The following is a 17973-nucleotide window of genomic DNA, read 5'->3' as shown; positions in this document are numbered from 1 at the left end:
ACCATCAAGGATTTGTGTTGTTGTTACTGCTTTTAACTATTGGTTACTTTCTAAACCAAAAATTGTGGGTAGTTAACTTGACCAACAGTCAAGTTCTAGGAATGCAGGAGCAAGTCCAAGGTACAGACGAGCTTCAGATGTGGACAGGCCTCAAGGAGTTGGGGAGCTTTTCAGGTTGCCAGGTCTTAGCCTTTCCTCTCATCACCATTATGCTATCATTACATACTAGTCTGGAACTTATAAATAAAAATTCATTTCCTTCATCACATCCCCCTTCCCCAAAAGCACCAAATACACCACCATTTTAGGGATCCTCAGTAAACTTTATTAGTGGCACTGTAAATCAATTACAATCAGAAACCAAATTAAACAAACCTACTAAACGAATAAATTCTCAACCATGGTTAACTGCTTGTAACATATCTGGCAAGTATCTGTTTAAAAAGTCAAAAGTATCAGTTCCCCTTGCAAATTAATTAACAAAAATATAACTGTTTTCAATTTCCATAATACTTGAAAGTACAAATATAAATTAAATATGGTTCCAAAGACTACATATGACAAAACAGTCTATAAAACAAAGCTAATTGTAAAAGAATTGTTCAATTTACTTTGTAGCATTTATTTCGTTATATAAAAGTATTTAAAACAGTATATGTTTTCTATATCATACATGGAAGTTCACATCCAGATGTCTTTTCTGTTAAATCCTTAGTCTTTTTCCATTGTCAAAATCTTCATTTTCACTCTTGGCTACATTTCTCTTCCTTGGCAATTCTTTTTGTTACGCCACTGAAATATTTCTCACGGAAGGAATTATGACCTTGGTATGGGAGAAAGTGATCACTTAACAGATGTGAATACTGGTCCCGGTTCTGGTTGGTTGGAAAATATAAAAAACAAAGATGTTTGAGTTATTTCTTTAGTTAGCTTGAAACCAAAGCAGCCATTTACTTTAAGCAAAATCCCGCTCTCTGGTGCATGTTTGTTTTTCTTTATTATCTGAATTAGAAATACACCACCATTCTATATCTGTATCCTGCTTGGGTATCCAACAGTGTTCTCAACTGCTTCACTTTGTGTGATCTGTACAACAACCCTCTGCACAAAGAGAGCAAATACTTTCACTGGGAAAACAGAGATCCAGGGAGGGCACAGAGAACAGCCCCAGGCAACACAAGTTCAGACAACCACATACATCTTCAGATCCACAGTTCAGCAGAAACTGAAATCACCCATGACAGTAAGAATCCTCACACATGGAAGCTTCCACTCCAGAGATATTTAACAGCAGTGATTTATGTAATGTCCTACAGATAGAGAAAACTATTTGGAGGCAAAACCATATTCAGTTCATGAAGTAAACTATTTCTGGCAACTTTACCACAGTAGATGAAGATAAAAGTTAAACAAGCGATTTCCACACTCAGACTTCAGAGGCAGGTAAGGACTAGTGCTCAGACTGATGTTTGGACACTGGAAATAGAAATCTGGGTCGCAAGGTTATATTTCAGCTTAGAAAATTGAGGGCTAATTGATCTTCCCATTCAATTTCACTAGTCATCTCAAACTGTGAAAAAAAATCTAATTAGAAATAAAATCTCTCTTCCTATGTACTGTAAAATCAGATTCCATTGCATGTAAAGTGATGTGATTTTGAGAACAGATATAAAGACATAATTCGAAAATATGAAGCCTAATTTTTTATCCTGGTTTCGGTATCAGAATGATATCTACAAATATATCTGGAATATAACAATCTTCATATATTTTTATATTTTTCCTTATTCCTGTATGAAATGAGTATCTTCATCCTTTTCTTCATACCTAATACTTAATAAAGCCTAGGTGTAGCCAAAATAAAATTATGTTGGCTGATTTGTTTACTCAGAAACTATTTTGTCACAGAATTTCTTTTTAAATCACACAAAATCCAAACTATTAAACATGTCCAGATTTCCTGATTCATTAAAAAAAAGAAAAGAAAAAAGGAATTCATTGTGGTCCCCTTCTGCCATTCTGTGTAGCAGCCTGCGGGGTTCCATTTCACGTATCCATTGGATTCTGTACGTACTCTGTTCCTAGGAATTTTGTTGGTTCATTTCTCTTGCTCTCTTTGCTGTGAAGGCTTCATTCTCTTGTGGGTGTCTTTATTATCTTTTTCATGGTCTCAGGAAGAAGATAGGACAACCTGTATTGTCAGCCCATCGCCTTGGACTGGAACCCCTTTCCCACACTCCTGCTGTGCACACTAGCTCCCCATTTGCTGAGTACTTCCGCAAGCTCTGAAGGGGATTATTGTACAGAAAATACTACCCTATAAGACTGTAAAAAGTTACAACTTGTGCTTCTCGGCACAAGCAGAAAAACTACCATGCCTGAGGCACTTTAACTGCATAACCCAATAAGAAGAGGTATAGGGCTACTTATGTGCAGGCACTGTTCCAAGTAGTTTATACACACTGACTTATTCAATCCTTACAATAACTGTGTAAGAACAGTACTGTAATTGTCTCCATTTTACAGATGAGGAAACTGAGGCACAGAAAGGTTAACTAACCTGCCCAAGGTCACACGACTCGAGTAAAAATAAACAAGATTCAAATTTTGAGCCCTTAACCTTTATGCCTTCTTGCTTATCAAAAAAACATAAACCGTAAGAATAAAGGTGGAGTACCAAATTTAGAAAATAGGTAGCTACTTAAATTTTATGACACTAAGTACATTACATACTTCTGCAAGCACATGAAAACATGCCAATGGTTACTAACTCCAGGCTATGTAATTTGCAAAAGATGAAAGATAAAGTCTATCAGATCAACCTGTAGGTACATAATTAACGAACACCTAATGAAACGTGGCATTTACTAGATATTTATTATGGGCCCCAAACTACACAAATGTTTTATATGAACTACCTAATATAGACTCATCTGCTCTAAGAGATAAGTACACTATTAACATCCCTTACAGCTGAGGAATTATAGAGTACAGGCCCAAGATAACAGAGCTGGTAAGTGGCAGAGTTAGGATTTAAACACAGGTCCATTTGACCCCTGATACCATACTCTTAACTATAACATAATGAGGTTTTCTCCAAGAGTTAACTTTTTCCTCAACTCAAGAAGGAGTATCTCTGGCAATAAATAGGCGATAAACTAAGGCTTTGATAGCTAAGCGGCCTACCCACAAAGCAACAGAACTAGATCAGAAGTACTATTGACTTCGTTCTGGCCACTAAGAGGATTATTTCAATGACACAAAATCTTTATAGCAGGAGGACAAATAAGGAGCCACGAGGATGCCTGAGGGATACCATACCCCCAGGGGCACAGTGGACTTCAGAGGAGGACTCCGGTCTGGTCCACATCTCAGGACTGTACGCGGGGCAGCAGCAATACAGAACAACATTCCAGCATTTAACCTTGGCTTGTGCATTTCAACTTTCATCAAAAGTCTGACTGAAGGGTCATCTGAAAGGAAGGGACATGCCATTCAACTACCCTCCAACTTCTGTCCTTCTATCAAGAAAGATCACTAGAAAACCTGTCTACTTCCTGAGCCACACTAGCTCACTCCTGGCAGAAATGTTGCTTGGCTATTTAAAACTCTGTCCAGATGTCGACATCTCCTGCTGCTTTACTCCTCCCCACAGCTCCCTGCATCACTCTCTACCTAGACATGGAAATCAGAAGCCTGGGTCAAATGCCTCTCCCTTTTCCTGTCACATTCAGTCAGTCCGAAAATCTTTGATTCTCCACCCTAAATGTCTCAAATCCACTTCTCTTCACCCACAACTCCAGTACTGGCATCTAAACTTCCTCATCTCTCCTTTTTTTCCCCTCAATGGCCAGTTGCCCTCTCTCCAGTGGCCCCCTCTCCAGTCTGTTTTCCATACTGAGACTAAACTCAACTTGTTAAAATGCAAATCTAATGTGCCAGCATTCCTGGTTAAAATCCACATGGGTTCGAACATTCCCCAATTCTGAGGCTTTCCCCTTAATGTCTGGGAGTTGGACTCAACTGCACATCAGTTTGCTGAACGTCCTCTCAGTTTCCTCTCCCACACAGGAGGAATCACAACACCAGCTGGCAGTGAGGTCCTTCCCAGCTCTGCCTTCTGTCTTCTCTTCTCCCTGTGACGCCTCCAGGCCATGCACCACCACCTCTATGTTGAAATGCATGGCAGACTACTTTGGGGAATGTTCTGGAGCACGCAGTGGTGAGGAGGATAAGATAGATTCCAGCATTCGGGCTCAGTAGGCAGCTGAGGACGGGCTGGAGACTGACTCAACTGGTAATGGGCCTAGACAACAATGCTGCCAAGGACGCAGTGCACCTGAGGAAGCAGGGCGTACAGAACACAAAAGCTGAAACACAGTGGGAGATAGGCTTCCTCACAGACCAACGAGACAGCTTAACCAAACAGCTGGCCTTTGACCTAAAGGATATAAAAAAGACAAACTGGTGATAAAGAGCAGAGAATATGATGATCAGAGTAAGGGAATGGAAATGAACAGCAGGAGCCTGGAAGATCCCATAGCGGTAATTAAAACCTATACTAATTAATGGCTATCAAGAAAACATATACTACCTATGACATACTTATCTGGGTAGTTTAGATCACAAGATTTCCTCAGAATAGAGTAAAAGTAAAATAAGCTCCTAACAGACCTTGTGTTCAGTGGTACAGAGACCCAGTGGCAGAGAAATATGTGCTACTGGAAAAGTTAGGAACGTCTATAACCTTAGAAATGCAACCTCTGGAGGGGGGAAAAAATCCCTATTCATCTTTATCTCTCAGGGAGTAGGGAATAATTGGTATAAGGAATGTGTATGGGTCCTGTGCTGGAATGCCTCCTTCTACAAGGCTGATTGTGAAATAAAACATTTGGAACAAAAACTCCTGGAGAACCCAAAAATTCCAAATCCCTTGTGCAGTCAGAGATCTGGGAAGAGCCGTTCCAGTAGCGAGCAGCCTAAGTCCCGCTTCAGGGTAAGCGAGACACTCCAGGGACTTGGGCTACCGTTTTCACCTAAGTGCAAAGTCATGGTTCATAAATGTTCCATATGAAACATTTAGTGTATCTATAGTCTACCACATATTACATCAGACATGTAAGTATCATATACCTATGAATAATACACACTTAAAATATACCCTTTCCATAAAAAATATACTATTTGCAACTGCTCAGAATTTAAGTTACCTTGACGCTGAAGAAAATGGCAAACTCGGTAGGTTTTTTTTCTTTTTTCTCTTTCATCCTATCTTTAGTTTATCAGGGCTCACACTTGAGATGATGATATTCAACTCTACATATTTTTCATCACCTTTTCATGACTCTTCTCTATTCACATTCCCTGCCCATCTCAACCAAGAATATCTGCAGATTTTTTTTCAACTCCGTATCTCGAAGGTCCAAAGTGTTTACTTAAAAGGAGAAGAGTATCCTCAAGCAACACAACCATTGATGTCCCTCATAACTCAAGCTTGCGACAGTGTCTGACTTCTGGTTTCTCTAACACTTTCAAACCTGCCTATCGCTATCAGTCATTACATCACCTAAGTAGCATAAAGTCTGAGTCCTGCCAATTTTTAGTAAGCAAGAAATGCTTCATGGAAAATAAAAACACACAAAGAATTAGGAAATGCCCAGAGAGAAAACTATGGCAGTGAATGATTACAGATTACCTTTCCCAAATTTAACTAGTAGTTAGTAGTAACCTACTAGTAGGTTAGTAGTTACAGGAGATATGAATAAATTATTAAGATTATTGATTACACTATGTTTTAGACACTCACCATTTTAAAAATTTTATTATTGAAGCACAGTGTATATACAGTTTCAGGTGTTTCAGGTTTCAGGTGCATGAGTTTCAGGTGTACAACACACTGATTCAGCAATTCCATATATTACTCAATGCTCATCACATTAAGTGTAGTCACCATCAGTCACCACAAAACATTAACAATATTATTGAGTATACTCCCCACACTGTACACTTCCTCACTGCCATCTCTTACTTATAACTAGAAGTTTGTACTTCTTAATCCCCTTCACCTATTTTGCTCATCCCCCCACCCACTTCCCCTCTGGTAACCACCACTTTGTACATTTGTTTTTTGGATTCAACGTATAAATGAAATCATATAGCGTTTGTCTCTGACCTATTTCACTTAGCATGATACCCTCTAGGTCCATCCATGTTGTTCACAAATGGCAAGATCTCATCCTTTCTTATGGCTATCCATTGTGCATATATATCTTCTTTATTCGTTCATCTATTGATGGACTCTTAGATTGCTTCCGTGTCTTGGTTATTGTAAATAATGCTACAATAAACACAGGGGTTGCATATACTTTTCAAATTTGTTTTTGTTTTCTTCAGGTAAATACCCAGTGGTGGGATTATTGGATCATACAGTATTCCTATTTTTAATTTTGTGAGGAACCTCCATATTGTTTTCCACAGTGGTTGCACCAATTTACATCCCTACCAACAGAGCACGAGGGGTCCCGTTTCTCCACATCCTCACCAACACTTATTATTTCTTGTCTTTTTGATACTAGCCATTCTGACTGGTGTGAGGTGATATCTCATTGTGGTTTCGATTTGCATTTCCCTGAAAATTAGTGATGTTGAACATCTTTTCATGTGTCTGGTGGCCATCTGTATGTCTTCTTTGGAAAATGTGTATTCAGGTCCTCTGCCCATTTTTAATCAGATTGCTTGCGTTTTGTTTTTTTCGTTTTGTTTTGTTTTTTTTTGTTTTTTGGTGTTGAGCTGTAGAAGTTCTTTATATACTTTATATATTAACCCCTTATTGAACATATCATTTTTTATAACAGAGTTTCTACAGGAAAATTTGTACGAGTCTCAGATGGCTACATAATGGAAATATACTGCTTTCAGACCTATCACTTAACCCTGTAAGACCAACAGCATAAATATGACAATACACAAATTCTGATTCAAGAAATAACTTATATTTACAACTATGTGTTTTACAAAAGTGAATTATTTTTTGCATCTTTTCCTAGAAGATTGTTATCTAAATTTTGCAGATAAGGAAATGGAGGCTGAAAGAGTTTAAATAATCTGCCACTGATAAGCCAGTAAGGAGCATTTGTAGAACTGTAGCCTAGACCAGACTTCAAAGCCCATGCTTTTTCCATTACACTTCTTTTTTTAGTGGAAATTATATCAAAACAATGGCTAAAGAGTTAACTTCCCACATGGTAGATCAGTGGGTCATTCAAAATGGAATTTGACATTTAGGAGACATTCCTCACAGAACAGCAACATTATGGTAGCACATATTTCTGATCTAAACTTTTAGACAGAACCCCTTTAACCACTGTCCCACCCAACCAATTTCCTGTCCTATCAGTACTGCTAATTCTAAACATAAACCACTTGAAGAATTTTAACACACTTGCCAAAGAAACCAAAGGAAGACTTACAACCAGTAGTGTACTTTTATGTGTACACTGCCCTCTGCTGGCTGAAGTAGGTAAATCCTTCTCTAGAGTACTTCCTAATGTGGGTAATGGCAGCTTAAAGCCCAGCTGACAGTCAGGCCCTCACTGTTTGTGAGTTCTACTTGCTGTAAACACCTACAGTCACAGAGCACCAACATGATCGGAATGGCCATTTTACTTCAGGTAACATCAGCATTTATCCACACCGTTTCGTTTTTTAAAGAATGATGTGGAAATACAGAAATACATATCCTCTTTGGTGATTCTAAAATGTATCACTTTGTCATCTATGCCCGACCTAGAACTGCAAATTATTCTCTAATAAAAGAAAGAAAAAGTACATAAACTAGACATTGTTCAAGTTAATCCTTATTCAAGTTAATTATCTTTTACAACTCTACATCAAAAGGAGTAAAATAACAAAAAGGACATCGAAAGTACTTCAGCTACTTACAATTAATGTTAATCTAAATGGGAACAAATTCTCAAGAAAACAAAATTGTATGTTTCGCAGTAACTTTTGAAATGGACACTTTAAATGGAACTAATGACACCCTGAATTATACTGAGAATACACACATGTAAGAGTATTTCTCAAACGGAGCCTCACAAACTGCTCAGACTTTATTTATTTTTTCTTTTTTAACGTTTATTTATTTTTGAGACAGAGCGAGACAGAGCATGAACGGGGGAGGGTCAGAGAGAGAGAGACACAGAATCTGAAACAGGCTCCAGGCTCCAAGCTGTCAGCACAGAGCCCGACGCGGGGCTCGAACTCACGGACCGCAAGATCATGACCTGAGCCGAAGTCGGCCGCTTAACCGACTGAGCCACCCAGGCGCCCCAAACTGCTCAGACTTTAAAGGAACTAAAGTTTCTTCACTGAGAAGTCCACATAGGTAACACTACCCTTCTAGTTACTGCTTTCTCCCCGAAAGCAGTAACTTTGGTTTGTTTCTCGTGAGAAATGAAGCCTAGGTACCAGGGGACTGAAATGTTTTTGTAACACTGATTTTTGAAGAGTGATGTCAGGGTAATGACAAAATCCCATGTACTTTCAAAGAGAAAACTTTTAGTTAGCCATAACTGTTCTTTCTCTTCCTTCAAATTGATGATTTAAATATTGCTGAATTGGATTGTTTTTATTCTAGAAGGGCCCCAAATAATCCCTGAACAATTACTATTCATTAAGTATTTGTTGAGTTGAGCAAAACAGGCAAGATCTGTGAATTCACAGGGCTGATATGCTAGTAGAAGACAGATATTAAAGACTGTCTGCCCAAACATATACTTACAAACTGATTAAACACTGGGAAGAGTTACCATAATATGAGACACCCAGCTAGATGGGGTGAAGATGGGGTGAAGAGTATGGACAAAAAAAGCTTCCCTAAGGAAGGAACATTTATCTGAGACCTAAGAGTCTCAGGTGAGAGGGGATAAGAGAGGAAACACAATGTGAGAGGACTCTGAAACTAAAAAGAGATAAATACATTCTGGGAACTGAAAACAGGCCAGTGTGGCTAAGGCCTGGTACACAAAAGCGAAGGTGACACACAATGAAATGGCTGAGACAAGCCAGAAATAGATCAGGCTGGCCTTGAAGGTTATGTGAAAGATTCTGAATTTTATTTTAAATTCCACAGAAAGTCATTGATGACTTTTAAGCAGGGGAGCTCCATTATCTATTTACATTCTGGAGTCAGACACACTACCAATGTGTCATGAGATCACAGGTAAGAGCTTACCTATTTACATTCTTAAAGATCCTCTGGCTACTGCATAGGAAATATAACAGCAAGAGAAATCACAGAAGCAGGGAAACCAGTTGGGAGACTATTTTCAATAGCCCAGGAAAGCACTGTCCTCATGTGAAAGGGGGAAAAAAATGCAAGAAAACTATCATCCACTCATCTCAAGCCAGATTTCTGGACGCTATCTTAACTCCGGTTGCCCTCAGCCCAATTATACAATCAGTAATCAAATTCTGTCATATCTACCTCCCTCCAAACTCTTAATTCTATTAACTCCTCTACAATCTCCACTTCTACCCTTCTTAGTTTCCAGCTTCATCATCTTTGCACCACCATGTCAGAAGCCTCTACATTGCTACCACAGGTATCTTTCCACAACTCAAACTCACCTGCATTTTAAAGCCCAGGTGACTTTCATAAAACACGAACTTCTGCCACTCTCCTAACATCCCTCATGGGCTTGCCATCACCAAAAGGATCAACTCGAAGTTCTTTAGTATGTAAAGACCTTCAACACTAAGCATTCTTTGGTTTTCAACTTCCGCTCCAACCATTCCTCCCCCAAATACTTACTATTTCAGTCGTGCTAAAATACTTCAGGGCTCCCTGAATGGTCCACAACCCCTCTCATGCCTCTGTACCTTTGCTTAAAATGTTGGCTTCCTCTCTCTCTCTTTTTTTTTTTTATGTTATTTATTTTTGAGAGAGAGAGAGAGAGAGAATGAGCAGGGGAGGGCAGAGAGAGAGGGAAACAGGATCTGAAGCGGGTTCCATGCTGTCAGCACAGAGCCCGACGTGGGGCTCGAACTTGCAAACCTTGAGATCATGACCTGAGCCAAAGTCAGAGCCTCCCAGGCACCCCAACTGGCTTCATCTCTTGACAAGCACCATTTCCTCAGGTAGATGCTCTCCAGTGTTCACATAGCACCTCGCACAGGTCACTACAGAACCGAACATATAAGATTGGGATGGGTTGGGTGACCACTTCTCTCACTGTGCAAGTACTCTAAGGATAAGGACTATGACTTAGTCTCTTTAGCCTCATCACCTTACACAAATGGTCCCATAAACACAGGCCGAGTGATGAAAGCCAGGGCTTTCCCCTTAGGGAACATGTAATCAAGTCCAGAAAAGAAAACATACAAAAATATGAGAAGTACATGAATATAAAAATCATTAAAAGGCACAGTTTTCTTACTAATTTCTGACAGCACCTTTTCCAAAATTTCACCTGTCCTCAAGACCTTAGATTACTATGTTTATTCACTCCCAGCAAAAACTTAAAACCTCCTTTACAGAGAAACAATGAGTCATCAGGCATGAGTTTCTTCAACTTCCTTGCCCCACCATCCTCTACTATAAACAATCCCCTAACTTTACCTCTCACACCATCCCCATCCACATTCTGAGTAAAGCCAAAGTTCTCTCTCACTGTGTCCTTTTACTGCCAAAAGAGTTACTTTTATAGAAACCCCCAAACTTTGATGAAAATATCTGAGAGGTAATCATCAATGTATAAAATTACCATTTAAAAATAAGGGATTTCCCCTAGAAAAGTGTGAGTTTGGAGATGAAATTGCAGAAGTTCTACAGCCATTCAGAAGGAATCCAAATGGCTTCTCTTATAATTACAGGTTAGGTTCAAGTTGTCCTTTTACTTACTGACAGTTCCTGATAATGAGATAATGATTTCTTCTACCTCACTAGTATTAACCTTAAGCCATTTATATTCTCAGAGTGACAGTAGTTTATACAAAACAGCAGTTTCATTGCAAACAACAGAGTACAAATGGCTTATGAAACTTATTCTATGATAAGTGAAAACCAACAATGCTGTCATCATAGTGAAAGCCACCAAACTAACAATGCTCATCTGATTTTGTCAAGAAAGACTCACTCGTGTATTCCTGAAACAGATTAAAGCTATGATACACATTCTTACATAAGGTGAGAGGAAGAAAGCAAAGAGATGGAAGAGAAAAACATTGGGTAGATTTCCTTTCTTGTAATCAGTAGAGTGAAATGAAAGGTAAATGACAGTGTTGAATCTAACAGGCCTCAGTTCAGCTTCGGGGTAATTACCCATGTCCGGCTTTTGTTTAAAAATCCTGCTCCCCTTATCAAAGCTTCCCACTGTTCTACATCTGGTACTGGACAGTAGCTATAGAAACCACTTGTGCTAAAGTTATACAACTATAAACAGCACTAGGCCATTTCCAAACCAAGGACAAGCAGGTCAAAAGTCTGGCATCCAATACTATTAAGAAAAACCTCTAACATTATTCTTAATGGGAACAAGGTAAGGTTGGAAATCTTCATCCCTAAATTAGGTATTCATATATAATCTGTACTTGTAAAAAATTTCATTACTTTGCAAGATATTAAGTTACCTAAAGTCTATTAAAATACTTTAATGCATATTAAAATATTCACTGAGTTCTGAAAATGAGTAACATTTAATGATTCAACTTTGATATCCGGCACTCAACACATAACTTCTTTCTAACTGTAAAAAGACCATCATGGATATTTAAGCTATTAGGATGATACAGCCCTATATGTACTTTTTTTTATTTAAAAAAACTGTTTAATGTTTATTTATTTCTGAGACAAAGAGAGAGAGACAGAGTATGAGCAGGGGAGGGGCAGAGAGAGAGGGAGACACAGAATCCAAAGCAGGCTCCAGGCTCTGAGCTGTCAGCACAGAGGCTGACATGGGGCTCAAACTTGTGAACTGCGAGATCATGATCTGAGCCAAAGTTGGACACCTAACCAACTGAGCCACCTAGGAGTCTCTAAGTAGTTTCTACATGCCTACCACTAAAAATACATTAACTTTATAAAATTCAAAACTTAACTTCGAATGTTAAAATAATACAGGGCCAACACACCAGATAAAAATGTTATGACAACTTACTAGTTACTATATCTAAAATACTTAATAAAAACTAAGTAAGTCAGTAGCAAAGGATGAAAAATAGAGCAAAATATGCATTGGCATGCACACACATACTCTTCCACTTTAAACTGGAGACTATTCTTCTCCTAGTTGACTTTTTTAAATTGTCACAAGACATTATGAGAAAAATTAACAAAAATACATATGCATTTATGTAAAGATCAAAAAAAAAGCAAAATTACTTGGCTTATGGATCATTTCAATACTAGTGATAGTATGATGGAAAGCAAGAAAGTGATTACCATACTAGTCAGATTAGTGGTTATACCTGCAAGCGAGGTGTTTAGGATCAGAAATAGAGGTGCTGACTGCTGTTTAACCCTAACCTTGGTGGTGGTTACACAGATGTTCACTTTATAATTACTCATTAAACTGCACACTAAGGTTTTAGGCAAAAAAATATGTTGAAAATCTCACAGTTGTATTCCTCGTGGGTCATGGGGAGGGAAGAAGATGTATGTTCATGTTTGAATTTGAAAACCACTAGGAAGATAATTCTAAGTTACGCATATAATAGAGGATAAAAAATACACACACACACACACACACACACACACACACACACACACAAAATACCAACTATAATTGCCATTCACCAATTTTAAAGGAAGCCAGAGGATCATGCAGATTCCACACATAAATTTCCCATTTCCCTAAACCATTCATACCTTAGGACTCCCAGATTGTATTTTGCAACTGATCGCTAAGATTCTATAATATAATATCAGTATGTTAAAAACTGTTTTACTGTCATAGCTTGAAAATATGATCATTACAGTCAGAGCATAATGGCAGATGCTCTCTCTACCTTTAGAGAACTGCTTTTTCCTGCAAATAAAAGAGACATATCCTAGAATCCAGATATCTTAAATGATTACCTTCCTGGAGCAGGTAGGGGATAAATTTTTGCTTTTTCTTGGTTTACCAGAAACAATTTAAAACCATTATGAGAGTATTAACAAAATATCCAGTTTGTTTGGCAAAATCACTTACTTGCAGAAGTAGAGAAGAAAAAAAATCAAATGATGACCTTTAACATTTAAATTCAAGGAAAAGTACCATTAGCAACTAACGTAAGCCATTCAGAACAAGATAACATGAGATACATAGATGACCATCGTCCTTAAAACTTAATTCAACATGACATGCAGCATCACCAGGCTTTTATCTACTTTTACAAGCCTTCTTCAAACACCAAGTCAAAACATAATTTATAGATAACCCAAATAGTTTCCTTCTTACTACAAAAAATAATTTTTAAAAAGACTCTTCTTTCTTGGTCTTTCTCCCCCCACCCCCTCTCTTACATATGCATTTGATGGCAATGAACACTGTATCTTATTAATACAGACTTAAAGTTCATGTCTAACTGCCAGATTCTTACCAGATTCTAATTACCAGTGTCACCTGGTCTTATTTTTCCCACTGATAAATGAAGTAGTGTCTCCTTTCTACCAAGCATTATATGATTGAAATACTTCACACCTAATCTCTAATTTTTCATAGCTCTAATCAAAAGGAAAATATCCACTTTCCTGGCATGAGATAGGAAAAAAAAAAAAAAAAAAAAAAAACCTAAAATATTTCAGAAAGAAAGGCCAGCCCGGAGAAACCATCTTTAATTCAAAGAGCTGCCAAAACAACTAACAGCACTAATCCTGAGAACAGATAAAGCATAACAAAATATGCACAAGCATTATGTCAGCAAAACACCAGTTTATGATTAGCAACACTATTAATCATTCTAATATGTAGACTACTTATGGCAAAGACTAATTTCTTCTACTTCAAGCCATCCCTAAGTCATTTTCTCAAAGAAGTGACCTTGGTGTCTCTTCCCTTCCTTCCTCATTTAAAACATGTTATATTAGTGGTTCTCTCTCCATAGCTTCAAAATTTCTTGGTACTTAAGTCTCTCAGTTTTGGCCACCCTCCATTCTGATTAATGAAGCATTCATCAGCTTCCTGTTAGTGGACTCTTCATTCAATCCAAAATTTAAAAAATGAACATTAACCCTCAGCACCTGTCACTATGACCTCCCAACATTCCCTATTTTAAATCATCAGAATTACACTCGCTAACTGTAAAATTACAGCTGATATACATAACTTTAGTCTAAACTAGTGTCCATATAATATCTAGAATTCAACTTATCTATACTTCAGTACTTCCCAAATCACTATAAGGTATCAATCATGTCAGGTAAAGAAACCACAAAACAAACAGGGCACCTGATGGCCCATTTAGTGCAAAGGCAACTTAAGATACTCTTTTTTTTACACTTAAACATACTATAGAATAGACTTTAAAACCTGCATGTTTAAGAAAAGATTTCAAGGAAGTCTCAAAATGGGCTACTTGGGTACTCTTTCATCTGTCCAAGTATACTGGTAGAAAAGGCGGACAGTGTGCTGTTACAGGTGACTTTCACTGAAGATATAACTATGACACTGCTATTACACTGGTCCGCTCTGGACATGTCTGAAAATCAGCATTCTTTTCCTAATGAGTTTTGTATGAGAAAAATGTTTTATAGAAGCAGCCACTGTGACCACAACTATATATTGCAGCATCGACTACATGCTGGATCAACAGGAAAAATGAGTTCTAGTAAAACAAATCACATTCTACCATGGCCCCATGAACAGTAAGGAAAAGTGATCTTTAAAAGAAACTAGAAATATGCCACCCAATAGTACTTGCCTTTTAACCTTAGCATATTCCAAAGGTAGAAACATGTTTTGGTAAAGAGGCAACATGATGCATAACAAAGGACAAAGAATTTCAAGTACAAAGAGGAGTTTTGGTCTCAACTGGGCCACTTCCCAGTCTCTAAAATTAGCAAAATAATGTGCTTAAATGGATCTGAAAGTTTTGTAAACAATAAGCAGCATAAAAGTGTTGTATATACGTATGTGTTTATAGATACATGCAAGTATGTATATGTATATATATGTATATATACGTACATAAATGTATATATACACGTATATATAAACACACATATATACACACACCCTTTCAGAATATATCAACTGGGAATAATGGCTTCTCTTATCAGACATCTTCATTAATATGGGCAGCAAAAATTTTCTTCTTTGTTACTAATGCCCAATAAGCAAGTCTAAAAACTATAGTCAATAATGAAAAGACACAAAGTTTTATAAAATACCCACATTCTTTAGACAGTTTTTGCATTTATAACTTGTTTACATTCTAAAAGGGGAGAGGGAGAACACTTTATAACAAAATGTATTAAGTAGGCCAAAAGTTAAACTGAGGTTAAACCTAACAAGTGACAAACCAAAAACACAGAGAGACAGTACACAAGAGTGTAAAAATCTAAAATTAAGTCTTTCATTGCCAAAATCAACAACGCTGAACAAGACTGAGAATAATTTGTTAGATGCATATGAGAACAGTTTGACAATTTTATGTCATCACTTGCATTATAAAGGACTAGGATCTTGCTGCAATTATACACAGTCCTCTTCGTACAAACAGAACGTAGAAATGAAGTGATTAATTAAAAACCAAATGATTAATTTAACATGACAAAGTATTTTCAGTTACAGTACACTGCATACGAGTGAAAACTCACTGATCAAATTTGATCTTATGAAGTGAAGACTGCTTCAAGGCACCTGAGTGGCTCAGCTGGTTAGGCATCTGACTCTTGATTTCGGCTCAGGTCACAAGTTCGAGCCCTGTGTCAGGGTCTGTGCTGACAGTGTGAGCCTGCTTGGGATTCTCTTTCTCCACTCCCACACTCACATGTACACATGCTCTCTCTCAAAATAAGGAAACATTTTAAAAAATAAATAAAATGAAGACTTTCAAAAAATTACTTGAGCATTAGGCTTTTCCCTTATTTTTTTAAATAAATTTGGAAAGGACAAGAGTAAAATAATAAAAACAACCAAACAAAAATTAACACTGCCTTTATAGGTTTAAAAATATCTAAGGTGAGTGCCTTTATTTATCATTTTTATGTAGAAGATTGTCAGAAACATCCTTAGATCATTCTTTATTTCTTCTTCCAAGCATCAAATAAACTGCTTAGAGAAATATTATAAATCTGATAAAAAATACTGGAAAAAAGATTTTCTTAAATAAATTAAACTTACAGGAAAGCAAATGTGACATTGTTGACAACAGGTCTCAATTTTGCCATTAAGATAGAAATGACTGGTGGGGCACCTGGGTGGTTCAGTCGGTTAAATGGTTTCAGCTCTTGGTTTCAGCTCAGGTCATGATCTCACAGTTTGTGGGTTCAAGCCCTGCATCGGGCTCTGCACTATCACCTTAGGATTCTCTCTCTCTGCCCCTCCTGTGCTTGCTCTCTCTTTCTTTCTGTCTCAAAAATAAGTAAATAAATTTAAATAAAAGAAAAAAAAGAAAAAGAACATTTAAAAAAAAGATAGGAATGCAAGCTGGTGCAGCCCCTCTGGAAAACAGTATGGAGGTTCCTCAAAAAACTAAAAATAGAACTACCCTACGACCCAGCAATTGCACTACTAGGCATTTATCCACGGGATACAGGTGTGCTGTTTCAAAGGGACACATGCAACCCCATGTTTATAGCAGCACTATCGACAATAGCCAAAGTATGGAAAGAGCCCACATGTCCATCGATGGATGAATGGATAAAGAAGGTGTGGTATATATATACAATGGAGTATTACTCGGCAATCACAAAGAATGAAATCTTGCCATTTGCAACTACGTGGATGGAACTGGAGGGTATTATGCTAAGTGAAATTAGTCAGTCAGAGAAAGACAAAAATCACATGACTTCACTCATATGAGGGCTTTAAGAGACAAAACAGATGAACATAAGGGTAGGGAAACAAAATAATATAAAAACAGGGAGGGGGACAAAACAGAAGAGACTCATAAATATGGAGAACAAACTGAGGGTTACGGGAGGGATTGTGGAAGAGGGGATGGGCTAAATGAATAGGGGGCACTAAGGAATCTACCCCTGAAATCATTGTTGCACTAATTTGCATTGCTAACTAATTCGAATGTAAATTTAAAAAAACAAAACAAGTCAAAAGAAAAAGAAAAAAAAAGACAGAAATGACTGGTTTATTATGTGACCCCATTAATGATTAAAGAATCCTTTCTCTATATTTTCCTCTGACAATGTTTCAGGCCATCATAACCATTATATGGTCCAAGTACTATTTATGGAGGCCAAAAAGAATGCTGATGTCATTCATTTTACTTCCTAACATCAAGACTTACAACTATAAAATCCACAGATAATATTTCTATTTTTTACATGTATTACTCATGTGCCTGGCACATAAATGTTAGTTACTATTACTATAATTAGTAACTCAAATAATTACATTAAGTGCTGTAATTTCTAAGAGCTGCAGTGTTACTAATTTATCAAACGCCTTACTTCCCTCAAAATACTAAAAGACAAACATATACATGAGAACTGACTGAGACAGCATGAAAAAAGCAGACTCTAACATGCAACAGGCATTTTATTCACTGTGATAGATACTAGTAACTGTTAGTTATGGACGGAATTGTGCCCCCCCAAACTCATAAGGGCTCATATACTAAAGCCCTTACTCCCAGAATAACTGTAGTTGGAGACTGGGCCTTAAAGGAGATGATTAAAGTTAAAGGACATGGGAAGGGTAGGGTCCTAACCCAACAGGGCCGATGTCCCTGTAAGTAGAGACAGACACCAAGAATATACACACACAGTGGATACAGCAAGAAGGAGGCTGTCTGCAGCCCAGCAAGACA

General features: G+C 37.6%; 1 protein-coding gene across 3 annotated transcripts in view; it reads right to left on the bottom strand.

Annotated features, from left to right (window-relative positions):
* Positions 1-302: 302 nt before the first annotated feature.
* Positions 303-17973, bottom strand: part of TRMT11 (tRNA methyltransferase 11) — a 59337-nt gene continuing 41666 nt past the window's right edge. For all 3 annotated transcript variants that reach the window (XM_060616592.3, XM_060616593.2, XM_060616591.2), the window contains one exon: positions 303-875. In XM_060616592.3, coding sequence (XP_060472575.1) covers positions 744-875 — 132 coding nt within the window. In that variant the 3' untranslated portion in view covers positions 303-743. The remainder of the gene's footprint in view (positions 876-17973) is intronic.

The sequence above is a fragment of the Panthera onca genome, chromosome B2, assembly GCF_046562875.1.
Source record: "Panthera onca isolate mPanOnc1 chromosome B2, mPanOnc1 haplotype 2, whole genome shotgun sequence".
NCBI lineage: Eukaryota > Metazoa > Chordata > Mammalia > Carnivora > Felidae > Panthera > Panthera onca.
This window is presented reverse-complemented; position numbering and strand designations above follow the sequence as displayed.